Source organism: Electrophorus electricus, chromosome 18 (genome assembly GCF_013358815.1).
Source record: "Electrophorus electricus isolate fEleEle1 chromosome 18, fEleEle1.pri, whole genome shotgun sequence".
NCBI lineage: Eukaryota > Metazoa > Chordata > Actinopteri > Gymnotiformes > Gymnotidae > Electrophorus > Electrophorus electricus.
The window spans coordinates 12,153,918-12,175,275 of NC_049552.1; the positions used below are offsets into that span (position 1 = coordinate 12,153,918).

Here is a 21,358-nt window from a genome sequence, read left to right on the forward strand (position 1 = left end):
ATATGGACTTCTTTCTGAGACAGGAAACATGAAGTTATAGAAAAATTCTGCCTTTAAGTAAAGGATGACCTGGGACTGGTATTCCTTTGCATTGTTTTTCCTTCGTGCCCCATAGAAGGAATTTGAATCTCCTGCGACTGTCTCACCTTGCACATGTAGTCTTAAGCTTAATAGTTAAAAAAAAAATAATCAAGCTTGTTGCCTATCAGCATAGATCTGTCGGGTTCCAAATAAACAAAATAAAGTCATTGTTTGACATTGTTTACTTTTATTTTTTATGGTTTAAATTTAAGCAATCATTCATTTGACTAGGGCTTTACAAGATCACCACACGTTTTTCTATAGTTACACATATGCATTATATGAAACATCATTTTTTTTTTTAAATCATACATTTAACATTAGCTGAAAGTCTAGTTTAGCTGCTGATATTAAACTCATATTCCACTCTATACGGAGCCCACACCCAACCAACGTGTCTTTTTTTGCTGAGGGGCATAATTTAACTCATACATTTATACTTCCTGTTAAAAGAGAAGGACACCACAAACCAGTGGACTATAAATCACAAGGTGGTGTCCTTAGAAGTGCAGTGCATTTCTCACGAACCCCCCACATTAAGGCTATAAAGATTCTGTTGCGGGGAAAATCTCAATGATCTCGCCAGTCTTGAGCTGTAAAGTCACCTGCTGCAGGCACCACCTGAAGAGAGTCAGGGAGGGAAAACTAATTTTAGTGCCACCTCAACGGGGACACGGTCTCGCGTTGATAAATTTGACAAGACCAAGAACAAGGTGTAGCGTCTACGATAAAGTGATCTCCAATTTCAATTCTTTCAAGCAGGCACATAGTATTACCAAAGTATTACCATTAGATGTGAATGAAACATGAAGGCAGCCTGTAGATCCAGTAACTCAGTGTGCACATACATTTTAAATCCACAGTGTATTCTGCTCATCTGCAGGGTATACACTTATCAGGATGTAATGGTTAGAGACATTTCCATCACATTTGATCTAAATCATCCTTTTGCAGTACTTTTCCCTCCTCAAGTACTGGATTTTGATCCGAGGTTTTGTTAAAGCACCCAGAAGCCAAGAACACGAGGCTGTGTGTGGAAGGAGACGCAGCAGTGTACCTGTTTAATAGAGCGTCCCTGGTGGAGGCTGTGTAGAGGTAACCCCCCATCTTTGATCCAGTCACTGGGATTTTCAGCTGCCAATCAGGTGCAAGAAATGAAGATCAGTAAATGTGACACCCATGCAAGCCATTCAGGTTTAGTTAAATGAACAGTTAAATTGACCAATTAGACACTGAACAGCATAGCCTCCAGTTCCACTTTCATTAATGAGGACATGATAATTGGTGGTTGCCAACTTTTAATCAATGTTAGTACTGATACATAAAATAGAACTTTAATATGAACTCCCAATAATAAGTAGGAATGCTGTGAGCTCATGCCATTTCTTTAAATTCTTTAAAAGAGGATGCATTTCCATCAAATTACTGTGCCTCCTTCCCTGCACATGGTTCTACAGCATGTTTCCAGTCATAACTATGACCTTTCTGCTTAATGAGCACAATTGGTATATGGAATGGCCAACACCTTCAGCATTATCAATGCTTTCATAAAAGGCATCTTCAGAGCCTGACCTGAGCACTGGTGTGGTCCACATGGTTGTGTCGATCAGACAAGTGGATGTTATGAACCTTCAGTGGTGGAGCTCCGAGGCTAGCCATAGCGGTGGAGTGGGTATTCAGGTGTTCCACAGCCAAACGATAGTACTCTGATTTAGCAAAGTTTTCTGGAAAGGGAGGAGAGGAGAAGGCGTCATTTCAGATCAGGGGTAGGCAAAGAGCCAACATGGAAGCAGGTTAACTTCAGCAGAGGCTTATACAACACAACTGATAAACTACTAAATAAATGGACTTGGGAGTGTAACTGCTCGGTTGGAATGAAAAAAGGGTCGACCATTTTTAGACAATATTAAAATGGATCATATGTAAGTGCTCCGTTTGGCCTCACCAAACTGATAGCAGTAATATGTTTGCCAATCAAAACACTCTGGCAACATGTGCACTGTGTTCGCAAGCTTTGCTGGTACAACTATAGAAATAAGAGAACCAAAACTGCCAGTTGAGGCCCCAAACCTATTTATCTTCCTCCAATAAATCTATCTGTGTGTCATTTTGGGAAATTGGCTTTCCAGACCACTCACTTTGCATGAGGTAGTACATCATGCCACAGCCTCCACCAGTAAACACAGTGACGAATATGGTCATCTGCTGCAGAAGGTGGGTGGAGGGGCCCATCCTGGGGAAAAAAAACACCCCACAGGCTCTGAATCGCTCTGCAAACCTGGAGGCATAGAGGTGTCTCAGTTAGTAAACATTCATGACAGTACAATTATAAAAAGACTGAACAAGTATGGCTTGTTTGGAAAGTTTACCAGGAGAAACCTGTTCTTTCTAAAAAGAACATGGCAGCATGCCTTAAATTGGCCATAATTTGGACATAATTCACAGTGCTATGTTAGGCAAAAACCAAACAAAGCAAATCAGCACAAACACCTCATACCAACTGTGGAGCACAGTAGTGCAGGGGTGATGACCTGGGCACCTTGCAGTCACTGAGTCAACCACAAACTCTTCTGTATACCAAAGTGTTCTTGAGTCAAATGTGAGTCCAATTATCCAACAGCTAAAGCTTGGCCGAAAACTGGGTCATGCAACAGGACAATAATCCCAAACACACCAGCAACAGAACGTCTGAAAAAGAAAAGAATCGAGGTGTTGCAGTGGCCCAGTCAAAGTCCAGACCTCAACCCAATTGAAATGCTGTGGCAGGACCTTAAGAGAGCTGTGCATAAATGAATGGCCTCAAACCTGAAGTAACTGAAGCAACATTGTAACGAATAGCAGGCCATTCATACAGAAAACGATTACTTCAAGTTATTGCTGCTGAAGTTGGTTCTACAAGCTTTTGATTCATGTTTTTCACACGTAGCTGAGGACTCTAGGGACTTACTGGTTGTCTTTGGCTTGTGGATTTTTCTGAAAAGGCACGATTACCGCTTCCCCCAAACAAGACTTGTTCACCAAAGGGTAAAATCTTTTCCTTTCACCTCTACTCCTATAGTGAGAAAAACGGCTAGTGTTTATCGTATATCGAAACGCACAAAGAGATAAGACCGTATGAGAAAGTACGATGAGGACGTAGGGGAGAGCTGTCACATACATCAGTAATGAAATAGCTAGTTGGCATGGTGGGTAGTTAACGTTACCTAAACTAATCCGGCAAGGTCATTTTCTGACATCGTAGATCGGCGTCCTATTAAGTGATACATCGTAACTGAGTGAAACGTAGCTACCCAGCCTAGGTCGTTAGCTAATTGTATACAAATCTAGAAACGTTTGAAGCGCTCTTTTTCAGTTGGATAAAATTGCAAGTATAAAAACATAAAAACGGACGCAATACCCGGCGCGCTTAAATTTTCATAAAGCTATTCTGACTTTGCTGACCATGAGCTGCATGGAAGCGGCCATATTTTTCTGAAACTCAAAAATTTTGTCCGCACATATACTGGCATTACTGGCATTTATGCACAAATACTGCAGTGCTTCCAGACTTTGAGTGCAACTGCAATAACTCAGTATAAAGCGAATAGTGCTGTTGCTTAAAAAATAGCACGGAATATTTCTAGCAGCATTGTGATTCTACCGACTTTTGGCCAATAAAATTATGTCAAAATAAAAGTCAGGTTTAAATAAACACTGAAAAAAAAAATGGGGGGGGGGGGGTTAAAATTGGTTATAACCCGCAAATTGCCTAAAAACGCTTCAACCCACAAACAGTGAAAAGCAACTGTGTAAACTAAAATCACAAACCAATATGGCCTTCAACTACAGTTTTGCAATGGCACTTTATTGATATTGTCAGAGTGTTGTCAGAATGTAGGGCTACATTCATACTGCAGTTAAAAGTGGCCCAAATCCAATTTATTGCTCAAATTGTTTTTATTTATTTATTCAAAAAACAATTTCTAGTTCACAATATCTTTTAAATGTGGCCTATCTCCGACATTAGAACAGATCATGCACCTGAACTGACCCACATGCGCAACGGAACAGTGCTTCACGTGACACATTAATCTTGTTAGAATTTAAACCAACCATAGCAGCAACTAGTCTTATAATAATGAGGCCAGCTTCGAATTTAGCAACAAATTATAACAGGCTACAGGTTTTACAGCCTCAAATATGTTACACTATGGCTGCATTAATGTTCCCATTTTATCAATGAAAAACTACTGACTGAAATACTGTAATGCTTATTTCCAGAGCACGAGCTTCATTTATTCTTTTTGGGTTATATTCACATTCTGTGATCATTACTGAAAGAGCGCTAGCAAATCTATCTGTTATACTGGCAGCCCTACTAAATACAGCATGAACACCTGCCATAGGACACCAATATGCATTGGTTCTTTTTGAGTGTCATCTTGCCCTATGGAACTGAGTTAAGGGGTAGAGGTTGAAATTCTCTCCTGCGAAATGGGATAACCCTTCAAGAACCCAACATGTCTTCAGTGGATCATAGTTGAATGGCTTTTATATAAACAAACTCAGAGATTTTGCCGGAACTTTCCAATATGCTGTGCTCAGCTGTAGGTTTGCCACCTCTGGACACTATGACTGTATCCAAAACAATACTACAATACTACACATAGCAGAATGTTAACGAATGGATTGATAATATGGGTGTACTACTGTTAGGATACAAGTGTGGTAGTACACAGTTTTGGATACAACTCATGTTTCCATGTAAAAACTAATAGACAGATAAACATGCAAACAAACAATGAGGCACCACTGCTCATGACTAATTATGAATGGTGAGAAACTGTCCATGCATTTTATAAAGAATAAACGTTTAAAATTATTATTATAAAGCCTGCTTACATTGACATTTAAAGTTGTCTGTGCTTAAGATTACTCCCTCACCGACTCTTTCCCTGGCCACTAAAAAGAAGCTGTTCCTATTGTAGCTGTCCTCCTTGACTTTATACACTTTATGAATCTCATGCCTGAACAATGAATTTGTAGAGTTATGATTAAATAGACCAGATTATCTCCCTCTTTCTTTTGACTGAAAATCTTACATTATGTTTCATTTGTATTGGATTTTACTGCAGCTATCAGCTGTGTCTCTCCTTCAGTGAACGTTTTAAAGTCAGTACGTGACATTTTAAAGGTCAAACTGATCTGGAGCTCAGACTTGACAGTTTCAACTGAAAGTCTGTTTCTTTTATCAAATCATAAATCCTCCATTTTGCTAAACACATGTTCAGTATAAGCATTGCTGACTAGAACTAAAAAAGTATGACTCAGCAATTCAGTGGATCCATTTTCTTTGCTCATTCAATATGGTTACCTTCTGATACAGCTTTTGTTCATTAATATCCAGAGCAAGATTTCCTACTAAAAGCTCCAACGCCGACCACTGCACTGAACGTCCTTCATCAGGATGGAGACAGTCAACATGTGCAATGACAGAGAAATCAAAGTTAGCTTCAAGACACAGTGCTGTATTAATGCTCAAAGAATCTGTCTGCCAGTGTCCTCAAGTGTTCTTGTGGCAAAAGTGTTCTGACGTGTTTGATTTTGCTGCCGTAAAAGTTATTATTATGACTCAGCATGCTGAGTCAAATTCTTGCATTACTCTGTGCAGGAATAATAGAACAGACTCAGGAAGAAGAAGAAGAAGAAAAAAACAGAAACAACCTAATTTGTTAATAATGTGTAAAAAAAATAATAACTTTGCTCAGCCCCAGCAGTGTTCGCTTGACAGGAACAAGTAATCAGAACAGAGAGAGTAAAATATTTTTATAACATTAGTCTTATTAGAATTTTGCATTTCAGTATCCAAAAATAACTATTTGGTCTTTTTAGAAGTTCTTGGTAACTTCGTTACACAGTGTAAGTAGTTCAATTCTGGATACAGAATGATCTTTAGCGTTTTAGGTTCAGAGAGCGATTAACGGGCTATTTTTCACTTCACCACCAGGTGTCAGGCTAAGCAAAGGAGCCGTATCAGTTGTTTATTTTTTACTATGCTATTGATTTTGCAAGTTTGCTAGTTAATTATCTACAATTGATTCAGAACTCTAAAGATTTTTAGTTACCTCTCAAAAGGACTCTATCCTACCGAATCAGTCAAAATCCAAAAACATATTAATCGCGAATGAGCTTCGAAATGGTGCGTAAAACAAGTAAGCAAACCAAAATAAATGGTGTTGGCAATATTTCTAATGCTTGTACCTTGTTCCGTTATTACATTGATTCATTAAAATCTATCTTTAGAATTGATTTGCTTTTTAATGCAAAGGGTAATATAGCAGACCTATATTAGGGTTGTTTTTTTTTTGTTTGTTTTTTGTTTTTCATTTTTCAGCATTTGACAGATACTCCTATCTAGAGCGACTTACATATAATTATAGGAAACCAAATACATTAGCAAAGATAGATTTTTGCTCACTAGAAACCCCCCAAAAAGTAATGTATGTCACATTTGACCCAATAATTGTAAGGTTTAGTAGATTAATTCATTGTGACTTAAATACTTCTGGAGATGAAATGAATCTTTAAAATAACGTGTTTTATCTATATTTTTGGTGACAAGGACACGAAAATACGAAATCTAAAAAAGAGGCATTTTGTAATAAATGTACGAAGAAGCTTATACTAAGCGATGAGTCGAACTTTTCTTTTCTTTAATACACTCTCAGAATTAGAAAGACTTTTTTTTTTTTCAAAAAGTATTTCTTAAGAAACAGGCCTAGTTTCTGTAATCGGGCATATCCACGTGACCGGAACAATGCGTCTTATCGACTCTTCCAAATTCCAAGAAGTTGCTCAGTTGTTGCTCAACGACATCGTTGTTTCACTGTTACCTCCGACGGTAGCTAAGGAAGGCTTTCTGTGGTAAGTGAGGACATACAGCGCTTACATCTGGAGATATGCAATGGCTATCCAGCATTTAGTTGTCCGAATTTTCCTAGTTACCCACGTCTTCGCGTTATGTTATTGATGCGTTATGCACGGACATGCAGTGTCTCGTTGCTTGCCCATATTTTTCCAAATACGTATTTTTTTGTAACGCCTAGTTTTGCACTTAATTTTCCAAGCCATAATAACGCATTTCTGCAGAAATACATTTTCACACGTAGCAATGTGTGGATTATTGTCATGTTGTATGATTATTGTCCTGTTTCAGTTTCTTATTCGTATTTCCTGCTCTGTCCTTCTTTTCCACACAATGCCCTGTACATGCAGATGCAAGCAACCACACAGCATTGTTTTATCATTCACAATAGGCACAGGTTGTCTTGATGTCATTTCACCACAAAACGTTGTTTCCCATGGGTTATCTTATTTTCATACATTCCACGGTTTTAAATAGAAAGGAATAAGTCCATTAGCTAAAGATCATATTGGTTCACCATGCAGACCACGGCACGAATGTTTATAGAAGCTCCAGGAGCAGTCTGGGTCAGATGTTTAGGCTTCGGTTTTCCTGCAGGAGAGAAGCTGCCTGCCCACTAATCTTGTGTTCTTGTCTGTAGGCAACATGTTTGGGGCCGTGGTGGTAGGCATTGGCATGGCAGGAAATGCAAGAATACAAGACATGCTTGCTCCTCTGCCCTCTAGCGTGGCAGAAAAATTCTCCATCAAGGGGTTTGTGTGCAGGTTAGTGTCTGACAAAAGATTCTCCACAACAGTTAAAAGTATATGGCCTTGTTACTATACAAATGTTCATTTTGATGTAAGTTGTAAAATATGGCAGTAGTCTAAACAGCACTAGGTGGAATCTGGAGGCTACCGTGCGCTAAATAAGCATTGGTGTCTTATCTGCAAACTGCCGGTGTGGCTGACGGACGATGCGTCTGTAATTACTAGGCTAGGTTTGAACACCTAACATGTCCGTGGCGATGTAACTCACTTCTTTAGCGAGTAGTCACGGAGCCCATCATTGTGGCACCAGGAACAGGAGGCTGATCGATTTCCAACCTGTAGGAGGACTCTGGGAGACAAGCAGGGGGTCCCACAGATCCCGCTGGAGGAGGCGCTGTGTAGGAGCGACATCCAGGTGGCCTTCGTGTGTACGGAAAACGCCAGCCACGAAGAACACATTCGGTAGGGTGGAATCGACATCAGTCCGCGTTGACCCCGGAGGTGTCGAAGTTAAAGGAACAGTTCAGCCAAAGATCAGCTTAAAAAAATTTTTTTACCTAAAGACCAAGACTTGAAGGTTAAGGATGTACACATGACTTCTGGTTTTCAGGCTTTCACCAGATCCAGTTGGATAACGCACCTAAACAGTAGTTTTTTATATGTTCATATGTAATGCAATGCTATTCAGGATGCGGACAGGAAAAAAAGGATAAAGTTAATTAGCATTTTACCGTATTCACAGTTTTAAGAAATTTATGAAATGCAAAATTATGGAATGGACCTGGTATGTCTTTGCATTAAATGACAAGATCAACAAGAAAGAGTCAGCAAAGAAATTTAGAATGAAATATGTAAATCCTTTATACACTCCTAATTGCATGCATTTTTTTTTTTTTTACATTTTATTCTTATAAAGACACTAACCCCTTAACCTTAGGACATTTTTGAAGACCCTGCAAAAAAGAGTGATTCTATTGGCCTAATTTCTTTTTTCCCTCAAGTGCACACTTGTACTACACACTTTTTGTACTGTTATACAAGTTGCTTGGTTGTTGTGAATAGTAAATTTAACTTCAGTAAATATTTGACAAAGTTAAAAAGTCAACCAGTCATACTTCATGTTTCTTTTATAAGAAAGCTTGACCAGTAGTGCCCACCAATCCTTTTCTGTCTCAGATGAACGTAATTTGTCATGAACGTGCCTTTATTGTAACGGTTCAGTCCATCTGGAACTTTACATGGCATTTTTATAAACAACGATAATCCATGATCTGTGAAGTTTGAATAACAAATTTAATTTTAATTCATTTAATGAAAATATTTTAAATAAAACTAAATACATTTATGTTCCTTTCATTTTTTTTTTTTTTTTTTTGAATAAGAAAAGCCATAAGATGTTGGAAAGTTTTAACCCACTTGAAAAATTTGAAAATTATTTCTAATTTTTTTCCATGCTGTGATGATGATTTTCAGTCAGATTAACACAATCCATGTTTCCGAAACCATATCACTGCAGCCGTCAACTCTGAAACTGCTTACTCAGTGTATGGTGCAGCTACTGGTCTTCTTTGTGCTGTTTCATTTCTGCTCAGGCGGTTTCTGGAGGAAGGGATGCATGTGTCTGTAGAGTACCCCATGACCCTTAGTTATACCGCTGCAGTTGACCTCTGTGACCTGGCTCAGCAGAAGGGTGAGTTGTCTCAACACTCACACTCGGAGTTAGAAGGTTGAGGTTAGATTTTAGGGAGGTTAAGCTGTGTGTGTGTGTGTGTGTGTGTGTGTGTGTGTGTCTGTGTGTGTGTGTTTGTTTGGGGCAGGGGGGGATTTCTGACATTTGCTATGGTGCCCAATCATGCTTTCTGAAAGTCTTAACACCATGCTAACATTATGTCCAACTTAATTAAAATTATGTTCAATTACCAGGACAGGTTTGGACTTGAACACTTTTGGGCAGTAGATCTCCAGATACAAGTGTGCATCTGTGCACCAGAGTGTGTAACAATGCACCAGAACCAAACCTAAATAGCCTTGATCACCATATCACCGTGTGTCTTTAGGTTTGGTTCTGCATGAGGAACATATAGAGCTCTTCACTCCTGACTTTAAACAGCTGAAGAAGGACATAGCTGGGAAAAAGCTGGAGGAGGGAAGTCTCCATTTCACAGGTGTGGGCAGAACAGTTGGTTGAAGGTGTCCCATCCGAGGGCATCTTAAATAAGACACAACCACTAGGGAAGATGATACTCAGTTTCCCCTCTTCTGCCCTGCTCATCCAGGAGGTCTCCTGAAACCCGGTTTCGGCTTTCCCTCATTTAGTGGCATCGCCCGTCTGACCTGGTTGGTCGAACTGTTTGGCGAGCTCACACTAAAGGCGGCAACGACAGTTGAGGATGAGGACAAGAAGCATATGAAGATGACAGCCCACTTTTTAACCAAGGATCAGAAGTAAGTTTGGTATTTCTCAGTCATGAGTTACTAAAGGTAAAGAGAAGATGACATCAGACCGTTAGCCTGGTTTATTTGAACACATTCTAACAAGTCACTTGTTGAACACTGACATTGTCAGTAAAAGATGCTATTTCAAAAATTAACCCAGCATGATGTACAACCTTGCTGAATCACAGGCTAAATTGTGGAGGATTTTTTTGAACAAGTACTACATAGATATTTCTAGCATTTAGCAGATGCTCTTGTCTAGTGACTTAAAACAGTGTTGTATCCATGGAAGAAATGTTTATGACTGGGTGTCAGTATTGAGGCATGTCCTCCTCGTCTCTTGAGAGGCGGCAGGTGAAGACGCACGTTGAGGTACGCGGTCTATTTCTGTAGGCAAGCGCCAGGGTTTGAAATCCGATGCTGGCAACTACAGGCAGCTAGTCCAGGGAACACAGCAGTGGAGTGAGATGCGTGTACTTGTAATGACTGATTGTGGGTCATGCAGCTTCATTCATTTTTGTTTAAAAAATATTTGTTGTATACATCACTCCACCCCCACCCCACAGGCCTCTGACCTGGGTCGAGGAGAGGGGCGAAGGGTTGGGCCGGGCCAAGCGCGTGCACCTGCGCTTCGACTCGTGCACGGTGACTGAGCTGCCCGCCGGCCAGAGGGAGCCTGTGGGCCTTTTCATGCAGGACCTGGTGCTGTTCGGCCGCAAGCTGCAGGGAGACGTGCCGCCCGAGGAGCTTGCAGGCGGAGCGGGTCCGGATCCTCCACTGCCTGAGGCTGGCCGACGGCATCCGGCAGCTGTGCCACAGATAGCTGCCCTGAGACACTCTCTCACTGAGGTCGGGGGGGGGGGGGGGGGGGGGGGGGGGGTAAATGGGGTGGAGGGTCCGCTCATTTTGGATTAGTGTGGGCTGCACTGGTGTCTGCGACATGAATTGAATAAAATGAACAGAGAATTTAAGGAGTCATTCTTTGTGGAATGCTTGCAGTCTTTGTGGGGTGTGGTTTTTGCTTTACTCTAAACAGTACAGATTTGAATCCAGAGTGGCTGGGCATTTCTCATTTGTGTGGTATCACTTCTCTTAGTATCGGTTTTGTTGCATCACAATCTTAGTGCTACCGTCATTATTCATTTGGAGGCATCAGGTGTGTGGAAGGGAGATATCTGGTGGGTGTTTTCTAGAGAAATGTCTTATCTGTGAAAAATAATTTGGTCTCAGACCATCCTGGCTTGCGTTAGAAATGTACAACAACCCGTAAGTCAGAAAATGCCTCTTCCAACAATACAGTAATGACTCTTGGATCTTTAGCAATTGTAAATGACTTTTGCCTTGTATTTACACACGTAGCGATTAGAGCTCAACACGATGGCTTTTGTTAATCAAGACAGGCACATGCCTGCTTGAAACCACTGGCTGTTTAGATTCAAGCATTTCAAATAAAATTTTAATTTATAAATTACATGAATTTCAGTTCATACTTAAGTTGAATGAAGTGAAACCAGTATCGGCAGCTAAAAATGGAACTCTAAGGACAAAGTAAGGTTGTGCCTTGAAAACAGCATGTCAGATAAAATATACACAAAAGGGAAGTTAACATTTAGAAAAATCTTTCTCTAGTAATGTTTCTGTTTTTTCATATTTACTAAACATGGTTGCCATTTTTAAACAGGTTAGCAGACTTCTGGAATTGGGTTTGATGACATAAACAGTAATATCAAGTACTTACACAAGCAAAGCCATATTTGTTGCTACTGAATCTGTCTTAAGCATACACAATTTTTAAAAAAAATGACCCGATAAATGTCCAGGAGCATGACCTGTATTAGGCCACTGAGAAAACAACCTTCTATCTTTAATATCAAACATACAATATAGTCTCACCCTCTACAGTTATATTTGTAAGTGACTTGAACGTTTTCTTTATTCAGAAGCTGTTCTTTCCTCTTAGGGCCACCTTCTACAAGGAAGCCCAAACACATGTGCCCCAAACCTATAAGCAGTGGACCTGCAACATACCAAATGGCTGAGCGTCAAAACATTAGTCACTCATTCAACAGATATAAAACATTCAAATCACTTCCTTTGTGCATATCTGACCATAGTACTGTTCCATTTAGAAAAGATGACTCTGTATTTGTGCATGACACTTCAAAGGGTCGACTGGCTCTGATGGAGACCAGCACGGCGGGTTATATTCCTTTGCAGGTGCAACTTCTCTGTTTCCTCCAAGAGAATTTCAGATAATACAAAAATACCTTCCATAAACTGAGGATAATAATGTCGAGCGTTCTACCGAAATAAAGGGCTACTCACAAATCAAAATGCCAAATTAAGGATAACAGCATGTTAAAAGAAAAAGGCAGTAGCTGAAGTGGGACGCGAGGTTGTCTGTCAACCCAGCCATGAAGTCCTGCAATGACAGCAGAACAGCAGAGGGTGGTAGGACTGACGGGATTCGTGTGGGAGTTTAAGTGGTTCATCAGCAATGGCAAGGGGACGGAGTGCAGGATCCAGTAAAGCATCACATTCTGGAATGCATCAAAACTCAGAGAGCGCACCCACAGCTCCCGCAGCATCCACTGAGATCTTGCGGCACTCCAGCCATCTTCTCAAATCAGCCCTCCTCGCTCACACCAATTATAAAAATTCCAAAAAGGGAAAGAAGAAAAACGAACAAAAAGTACAGACACAAAACACAAATGACCTCGGTTAATTTACTATAGCATGCAAATAATCTCAGACCGCGACAGCCATCTTAAAGCGCTGCAGTCTGATCGGTCTGTTGTGTTTGCACGTCCCCTGTGGCCCAAAATGTGGGCAGGTTCGTGGAACTGAGGGGAGAGCGAAGCTGGACTGAAGAAGAGGAAGGCTCATGTAGTCCTCACATCACTCTCACGTGGACTTCTGTTTGTAGTGGAGAGTCAGATCTCCACCGCTTTTCCAGATAAAATGTTTCACTGTCCTCAGATCCATATTTGGATCCAAAACCTGGAAGGAACCCCAAAAATGAGCAGTCAAGTACTTTAGAGCAGCCAGCCAAATTGTTCCTGCTGCACAACACCACAAATGCCCCAAGAGGTCAAAAGCAAAACAGTGGTAATGTGTCTGCTCTGAGCTTTACTACAAACAATCTAGAGCTGGTTACGGAAATTCAAACCAGCAGACGATGACTGGGTGAACTCGGACTTAAACCACATTTCCAAAGTTTGATTAAGTCGTTAAGCATTCTTCCGAAAAAGGGTAAAAGATTTTACATTTAAATATTTCAATCTTCAGAGAAGGAACGAAGAGCATGTGTGTGATTGCGGCCACACCTGATCCTGACACATGAGCTCAATCTTCTCCTCGGCCACTGCCGCCACGTCTTCATCCTTCTCCTGCTCGCCAGGCTTCTCGGCGGAGCCCGACGAGACGGCAGCCTGCGACTCGGCGTCCAGGTTGATGATCTTCTCGTAGACGTGCTCCATCACCTTCCTCACCTTGGAGCATGTCGCTGGGCCGACAGGCGGTCCCTACAAACGCGAGGCGGTAGTTACCGCGACATGCCCACCCCGCTTGGTCACTACAGCGGCCTCCATCTGATCAGGCATAATACTCTGACTGGCTAAAGGAGACGTAGGCTGACTGGTGTAACGCAATCACTTTTGCACACATACACTCTTAAGAATCTGCGTGGTACCATAATGCCCTGGGCACAGAAGTGGGCCTTACTTCTTGAGCGTTTTTGCACCGGACGACGAGTGGGGCTGCAGGTAGAATGGGATCTTGTTGAACTTGGGCATGTTTTTCTACAGCAAAAGGAAAAGGGAGTAAAACCATCGGAATGTTGCTGAAAGGCAAATGGCATGGAATCAGCAAACATGGCCTTGAATCCCAATTTAAGGTGAGAAGGAGCACTTACGTCGACGGTAATGTCAATGACCCACTGCGGAACCGTTTCATTCAGCAGCATAGACTCGGTCTCTCCTCCTGAATCTCGACATAATAACCTACACGACGGCAAGCCGACAGACAACCACAGGTCAGTTGTCACTACTGGATATCTGTTTTTGCTTTTGGCCACCTAGTTGGCTTTTATGCTGTTACTTAAAGGCAAGGAGTAACTGAAGCCAAAGCTTGCCATCTTGGGTTTCCAGGACCAGAGGAGTTTCACCTGAACAGCGTCCTTCCACCTGCCTCGCCGAAGATCACCGGGTGTGTGGAGGGCACTGGAGTAGCCGTTGCCTTCTGCACCCTGCTCTCCTGTTCCCCGTTTACTGCTGCCACGAGAAAAAGGTCACACGTTAGAATGAGAATCCCTCCCATGTAGCCATTAGGGCGTGTCCCAATGGGGACCGGGGGGGGCTCACCATGGTTAACCTCGCCCTCCTCCTCTTCCATGGGGTTATGTGTGTCCGTGGCCAGAACTCCAGCAAAGCCTGCGCAGCAGGACCACCCAGATTTACTGGACAAAAACAAAAACAACAACAACACGGTGTGAATGTACACGCTTAATGCATCAATTAGCAAGTCTGTTGCAAGTTTGACTGCGCTTTCGTCCTTCAGAATATGGGCGGAGCTCAGCTACGCAATGAGTGTCAGAGAAAACGGCTTACGCTTGGGGTCTGAGCCATCGGACTCGTGAAACCTGCATCTTTAGCGGACACCCACGCAGCAAAGCAGTCGCTCTCATCCAAGGTGATGGTCAACATCTACAAAACAGCAGAAACCCTGGAGTCGGCGGCTGAACCGTTGACCCTTCATCTCTGAAGCAGCAGTTGTCACAGCAACCACGGTATGCACGAACCCCCATTTGAAACTCACCCCTGTTTTAAGGTCGACCGAAACCAGTTAGGAACATAGACCATCTTGAAATGCTTTTTTATCTCTTCATCAAATTCCACTTTGCCCAGGTCTTCTCCTTTACATGCCTAAAAAAAGTAAAAATAAATTTTAAAAATGTAGAAACCCAAAATGAGAGCAGGTAGAGTCACAGTACTCAGTTCTTCTCTGCATCCATAGCAGCTGATTCTACCCACTATCGGTTCTAACCTTTAGAACATCCCAGAATGCCACATTGTTGTTGGTGTCTTTGGTAAGGATGTGTCTCTTGTCGTTCAGGATGTGACACTGAATTATGCTGGCGCCCCCTGCAAGCGATAACAAATGACCTGAAAAATCATTGAAAAGGACTAAAAGGTATGGCGTGCTGGCCTGAGGGGTAAAATACCCCAACAGTACTTACCTAAATCTGAAATTTTTAGCAAAGAAATAAAAGAGGAAAAATATATAAAATGACAAACAAAAAAAGGGCCAAATATGAGAGTGTATTACTGTGCAGGCAAGAGCAAGGATTAGATTACCGATGTGCACTTTGACCCTTAATGATTTTACCAGCCCTGCTCCTCAGTGGAATCCCAGTTGCCTGGGAGACAGGGACGGTATCGATGTGGCGTAGTATGGCGTGCATTCTTGAACATGGTGCTGTTCAATGATGTCTCATCGCTTCGCATCTTTCCTATTCGGATACACCCTATTCGAGTCTGTATGCATATCATTATTCCCCTATACATAAACTGAACTCTCCAAACCAATGAAGGAGCAGGAAAGATCCTGCTTCCTGCAAGAGATGCAGGACACAGGAAAGGGTGTGCGGGGCCCCCAGGTAAGATGTCAACTCTCCAGGTTCAAGCCATACCTGACTTGTATGGCTTACTGATAATATATTTAGCAGTAAGTCATACCGTCATGACCGCACATCCAACCAGGGTTACCGGTAAGAAATAAAGGTAGGTACTGTTAGGGTATTTTAAATACTCAAGTCGGGTAGCAATGCCTTTAGTCCTTTTCACAACCACCCACCTTTCGAGGGAGGCTTTCCTTCCTCCAAATTAGCAGAGAAGGTCTCGCTGTTGCTTTCTCCGACAGGAGGTGGCATACAGTGGGTGGGGTAATAACATGAGCGGGGCTTACCTTTAATGGCCTGCTCGGGCTGCGTGCACAACGGCGTGAGGGGGGCGCTGCAGTCGTTGTCGTAGTCCCCAGACGCTCTAAAGTTATGCATTCCCTTTAGAGACTGGCGATAAAGTGAAAAATGAAAAAGTGAAAGCACAAGCTAAGATTCGATATGATTTTTGTCTAAGCACTTACTTAATGCTCGGACGACATGGAGGAACTACTAGTTGTAACAGAAGCAAAGTTCGTTCATACCCATTTGTTTACAGAAGATTTAGTCGTGGAAACCCAAACGGCGGGAGGAGGATCTGCTGAGCGGTCCAGCTCCATCTGAGCATGGAGGAAAAGGAAAATAAATAAATAAATAAATAAATAAATAAATAAATAAATAAATAAATAAATAGAGAGATCAATACAGCAACACCACCCGGGTGAATAAGGGCCATTTGAAAAATCCATCTAGCGGCAAGACATCAGAATAAGAACCAGCACTTCAAAAAATATCTGATGTGAATAGAGAAACATGAAGCGCGCTCCTCTATAAACCTTTTTTCTGACCACACACTGAGTGCATTTAAGCTTGCCGCTAAAATTTCTACCTGAACGCAGCTGATCCAGATGGCAAACAGCCGGTGGCCAAAGTAAAGGACGTTCCACCCCAGTAAAGGGTCTCAGTCCCACTCACTCTCAGAACGGGGGCCTTCTCTTCGCATATAAGTGCACGGATGTCTGGGTTGCGCAGGTCCGTGCAGTATATCTTGCGGTCGCGACCCCCGGAGTAGACGTGCGTGAAGGCCTCGTTAGCCTGCAAGGCCCACACGCCTTCATCGTGCACGCGGTACGTGGCGATGCAGCGCTGCTGACCCAGTGACCACAGCCGGATGGTGCCATCCGAGCTTCCCGACAGGCACTGTGCAGGTGGGCAGAGCAAGCGTGCCCTGGTCATCATTTTAAACAAATCCCAGACTTCAAGGAATGGCTAAGGTGTTCAAAATGAATCAGGTCTCGAAGAAGGGCTGTTAGCCTTATGTAAATGAATGCAGGCCTACTAAAACACCTGCCATCAGATGGAAATATTAGTGCTTTGGGATGTGTGTACCTGAGTGCCATCCCTGTTCAGTAACAACGACTTCACGTTGTCCGTGTGGCCCTTCAGCTTCATCAGCTTGGCACACGTGCGTGGATCCCAAACCCGCAGGACCTACCAAAAAAGAGAGGCGTGCAGGAGACGTAGCCACATGAACCCACCATTTTCCTATCAGGCCGTATTTTAAAGGGCAACTTTTCAGCAATTGTGAAAACCATTACAGTCATCACACAACCTACTTCTATGCCATGGTTGGCTAGATTAGTCATACTGAAGTGTGTACAATTTCCTATATAGAAAACACAGTAAAGTTTAGAACAATTCTAACAGCAGTGTTTCTCTATGCATGGTCACTTCTGGCAAGCAGTGGGGCTAAACCCAACATGTTAACAAGGCTAACAATTAGTTAGCATAATCTCATCTGCACAGCGTCATTGCAAACACTTTTCATTCATCAACGGCAACACTAGCATTCTAAAACACCAAGTCTTCTTTAAGATGAGATTTAATATAGGTTGGGGAAATACTCCTAAGGTAAGGGCACCCCTCTGACCTTCTCTGTGGAACCTGAGACGATGACGGTGCCCAGCTGGTTCATAGCCAGGCTGTAGATAGAGTCTTTATTCCCACTCAGTGAGGAGGCTGTTGCACAAAACAACGGGACCAATCAGCACCGCATCCTGACGTCTCTGAGATGAATGCTACTCTTTATAATTACCTACTTCCTACCTATGTAATAAACTAATGGATAACATATGGTAAACAGGACAAAATATCATTTTACATGGTACAAAATTAAAATCTGCTCGTTGTACTTTTTTAAGATGCGAAGCACCTCGTGGATCTGGCTTGCTACTCACTCACATTTAACATAATTTGCCACAAGGGGATGATGTTAGTGATGAAATAGCTTTGGTGGTTCGCATGGGCGACGCTGTGTCTCCTAAATGTGAGTAATTCAACTGGATGAAGTCATTCTGAAATGACTGACTCACTGGTGACGGTGTTGTTTGAGGCGGTAAGTGCTGTTAATGTGTTAACGTCCCAGAGGAAGATTTGTCTGTCCAGCCCTGCAGACGCCACAAGCTCCTTGTCTTTTGCATAAGCCAGTGCTTTGACATAGTCCTGAGACACAACACAACTGCTGTTACCACCACCATCATCATCATCAAACATAACAGATCATAAAAGCAAGTGATTTAGATTTAAATCATGTTATAATTGAGCCAACAAAACAGATTAAACATTCTACCTTGTGTGTTCTTAATGTTGACATGCAGAACCCCTTGTGTGCATTCCAAACTTTAACTGTTGTGTCCGATGAAGCTGATATCACTAAGGAAAAGGAGGAGACAGCCCGGGTCTGAGAAACAACTGGTTAACTTGTGACTATGTCCGTCAGATAAGACCAAATGGAACATGCCCAAAACTTACATGTCTTTCCATTACAGCACAGTACTATGTCATTCACCCAGTCAGTGTGGTGCTCCATCGAAGCTATGTAGGGATCCTGCTGTAAAACACAGCAGTTACTCACTTCCAGGATGGCAAAAAATTACTTGCACAGACCCTGAACAATATATTTTGTCAACTATTGTCACAGCCTTTAGTAGAATATATGGTGCACTGAAAACAAATGTAGCAACAATGAAGATCAAATGAGCATATATTTTAAAATAGTTCTGCACCGTTTCACAAATCCTCTGCCAGATCAGTCTCCCCTGTCTTTTGTCATATCACAGTTGCACCAAGTTGCTTACATTCAAATTAATGGTGCGGGACCACAAAACCCAACCGCGTCTAATTTAAGCAGCTTTTAACGGAGTACGTGATACTCAGCATTAACATAAAATAAAAATCGGAGAGTACTTTGTGCTGATTAACGCTCCATATCCTGATGATGGAATCCCTGCCAGCAGTGAAGAGCCTGTTCAGGGCTGGATCCAGCTGAAGCGCGTTCACCCCATTGCGATTGTACTTCTCAACCTCGTCCCTTATAACATAAGAAACCTAAGCACGGAAACACAAAACGCGTCTTCAATCCGCTGCTGAATGCTTGTTTGTAATGTGTCGTGAGACGTGTTCCTATATATCCACTATATGCATGTCCTCCGCATCTTTGCTTTCGATTGACTGTTGTCGTACCAATGCATATGTGATGCAAACCTGCGGCGGAACGCCAACAATATTTTTTTACGGTGATATGCATCCTTGATGACTCCCAAACCAATAAACCCGCTGTTCAACTTGTAGGTCTTCCATTTAAATATGCTACCTGTTGTAATATATTAGCAAGCTAGCTTGTCTCGCTTGAAGATGAAATACAAAAGCTAAGGAAAGTAGCGTAACTTGAAATGTAATTAAGGGTTATTTTGCTGATGTCAAGTTAGCGGACCCCATCTTCGTAATCCCACTGGTCAAGATATTGCACTAGCCAACGGACCAGGTTGGCTATCTGGCTAGTTACCATCGCAACAGAAACTTGTACATAGACTGAAGTGTTTAGCAGTCCACAAAGGCATTAGCTGGTTAGCTATCTACCCAAGAACTTGATTTCGAAAGCATGTTGACAACACATTAGCTAAGGTTAGGGAAGGGAAGCGGGTTAGCATAATATGCATTACGAACTAGCGATGCTGGCCAGCTAGCATGACGGCAGCGACAAGTTACCAGCAGCACTTGCTTTAGCTATGCACAGGTTTATGGACACGTGGGCATGTCCGTTTAAAAAGGATGAAAGTTTAAAGGGCTTCAGTATATTATTCAGCACAGATGCAAATCTGAGGCAAAACGCTAAGCAACAGTACCTGGACTTTCCTCCGTCCAGCAGCGTTTTGTCTATGGTGGGTCGCCATCTTTCATGTTGACAGTCAACCACAACGTCACATCCAGACGTGATTAAACACGACTTCCTGTTCATTGAAACCTTTATATCGTTATATAAAAGCAAACTACTAATAAATGTTTAGAAAAGCAGTAGTGACTCGTGGCGTTTTGGAGCAAGTTAAATGTCTCCACACGAACAAGGTTTTTGTTTTGTTTTGTTTTTTAATTGAACACAATATTTAACAGATGGAAAAATTCATCAGCAACTGTACACGCTTTTTGCATACCACAACAGGTGCAGATAACTAAGTCGTGCGTGTCCACGTATTAAACAATTTTCCGTCATTTGTACTGTATATTTTACTTAAATGGACAAACAAATTTACAAACCAACGATAACACAAATGCTCGTTGACAGTTAACAGTAACGTTATAAAACGTAAATTCTTAAACTTCTTTTATATATATATATATATATATATATATATATATATATATATATATATATATATATATATATATATATATATAAAAAATTTGAAGATGCAAGATGCCATAAACAACATAGAAATTTATGACACATGTTCTCCAAATCAAAAGCCCAATCACATTAAGGCACTTTCAGTGTCAGGTGTCTAGTGTTTCATAACTACAGCAAATCCACGTCAATCCTGTGCAGTGCTATGGGATTCCACAAGGCGGGTTTGACATCCCTGCCAGTGTGGCACAGCAGTGGTGCTACATTTTTGGAGTCTGACCATAGTTTAACCATATTGATGAAATGGGAGTGTGGCAGGTAAGTTTGAATTTTAGGTCTGCTTTGCATAGAACCAAAACAACCTTGCAGGATCAATACAAAGAAATGGACTAAACTCTTCTCAAAATTGTTTGTCTTTTAAGGGAAGGAGTATCAGCGATTGGGATCAAGCGAAAAGGTGTTAAAGTGCGCAAGTAATCAGGAAGTTCTTTGTACAGGTGCAGGTGTTACTTGATGTTATGGATCATCCTCCCAGGGGATAAATTAAATCCTATCCTGTGATCCATCATTTATGACTCTAGAACACACAGGTTCACCTTCTCAGGGCAGCCTGGTGAGGAAGAGAAAGAGCTATAAGGCTCAGAGGAATGACTGCCACGAGGCACGTCTGAGAATTTTATCCTCTGAATCCATTTAACATTTTTAGATCTTTGGCTATTCTCCAACTGATGATATGCTTACGAGATACCTTCACGTTCTCTGGATCAAGGACTTGGTGGCTTGAGTTTTGGACAATGGTGCCAAGCTACTCACTTTTTCTGACAGATGACTCAATAGGCTCAGACTTGCAT

At 41.9% G+C, this 21,358-nt stretch overlaps 3 protein-coding genes across 7 annotated transcripts; 1 reads left to right on the top strand and 2 right to left on the bottom strand.

The window, feature by feature from the left end:
* Positions 1-251: 251 nt before the first annotated feature.
* Positions 252-8,086, bottom strand: LOC113584244 (cytochrome c oxidase assembly factor 1 homolog). Of its 5 annotated transcripts, XM_027021037.2 has the most exons (8): positions 8,003-8,086; positions 5,435-5,517; positions 3,029-3,133; positions 2,572-2,769; positions 2,220-2,359; positions 1,654-1,805; positions 1,139-1,215; positions 252-702 (listed from the first exon to the last, which is right to left on the bottom strand). In XM_027021037.2, the coding sequence occupies exons 4-8, from the start codon at positions 2,574-2,576 to the stop codon at positions 624-626; spliced, it is 453 nt and encodes a 150-aa protein (XP_026876838.2). In that variant the 5' UTR covers positions 2,577-2,769; positions 3,029-3,133; positions 5,435-5,517; positions 8,003-8,086; the 3' UTR covers positions 252-623. The 5 variants fall into 5 exon arrangements, with proteins under 5 accessions (XP_026876838.2, XP_026876839.2, XP_026876837.2 ...); XM_027021038.2 differs by lacking the exons at positions 5,435-5,517; positions 8,003-8,086 and adding an exon at positions 3,285-3,715 and having other exon boundaries at positions 2,579-2,769; XM_027021036.2 differs by lacking the exons at positions 5,435-5,517; positions 8,003-8,086 and adding an exon at positions 3,285-3,715.
* Positions 6,878-11,021, top strand: blvra (biliverdin reductase A). Its single transcript, XM_027021035.2, is given in 8 exon segments — positions 6,878-6,984; positions 7,626-7,749; positions 8,077-8,196; positions 9,327-9,424; positions 9,792-9,899; positions 10,011-10,179; positions 10,737-10,917; positions 10,919-11,021. Coding segments are annotated over 7 exon segments (870 nt in total). The 5' UTR covers positions 6,878-6,984; positions 7,626-7,630; the 3' UTR covers positions 10,994-11,021.
* Positions 11,022-11,277: 256 nt separating this feature from the next.
* On the bottom strand, positions 11,278-20,071 carry wdr48b (WD repeat domain 48b). Its single transcript, XM_027021034.2, is given in 23 exon segments — positions 11,278-13,170; positions 13,497-13,676; positions 13,679-13,694; positions 13,894-13,970; positions 14,084-14,171; positions 14,336-14,441; positions 14,532-14,570; positions 14,573-14,626; positions 14,778-14,795; positions 14,798-14,873; positions 14,986-15,005; positions 15,008-15,092; positions 15,214-15,311; positions 16,135-16,237; positions 16,372-16,446; positions 16,802-17,026; positions 17,216-17,317; positions 17,757-17,845; positions 18,199-18,328; positions 18,456-18,538; positions 18,638-18,716; positions 19,073-19,213; positions 20,011-20,071. Coding segments are annotated over 23 exon segments (2,028 nt in total). The 5' UTR covers positions 20,059-20,071; the 3' UTR covers positions 11,278-13,074.
* Between the last annotated feature and the right edge of the window lie 1,287 nt (positions 20,072-21,358).

Excerpts from the sequence above, each read along its gene's own strand:
- LOC113584244 (XM_027021037.2), bottom strand. Across the intron at positions 1,806-2,219 it reads GATGTACTACCTCATGCAAA|AAAACTTTGCTAAATCAGAG; the intron begins GTGAGTGGTCTG and ends CTCCCTTTCCAG. Across the intron at positions 1,216-1,653 it reads TGGACCACACCAGTGCTCAG|CTGAAAATCCCAGTGACTGG; the intron begins GTCAGGCTCTGA and ends CCTGATTGGCAG.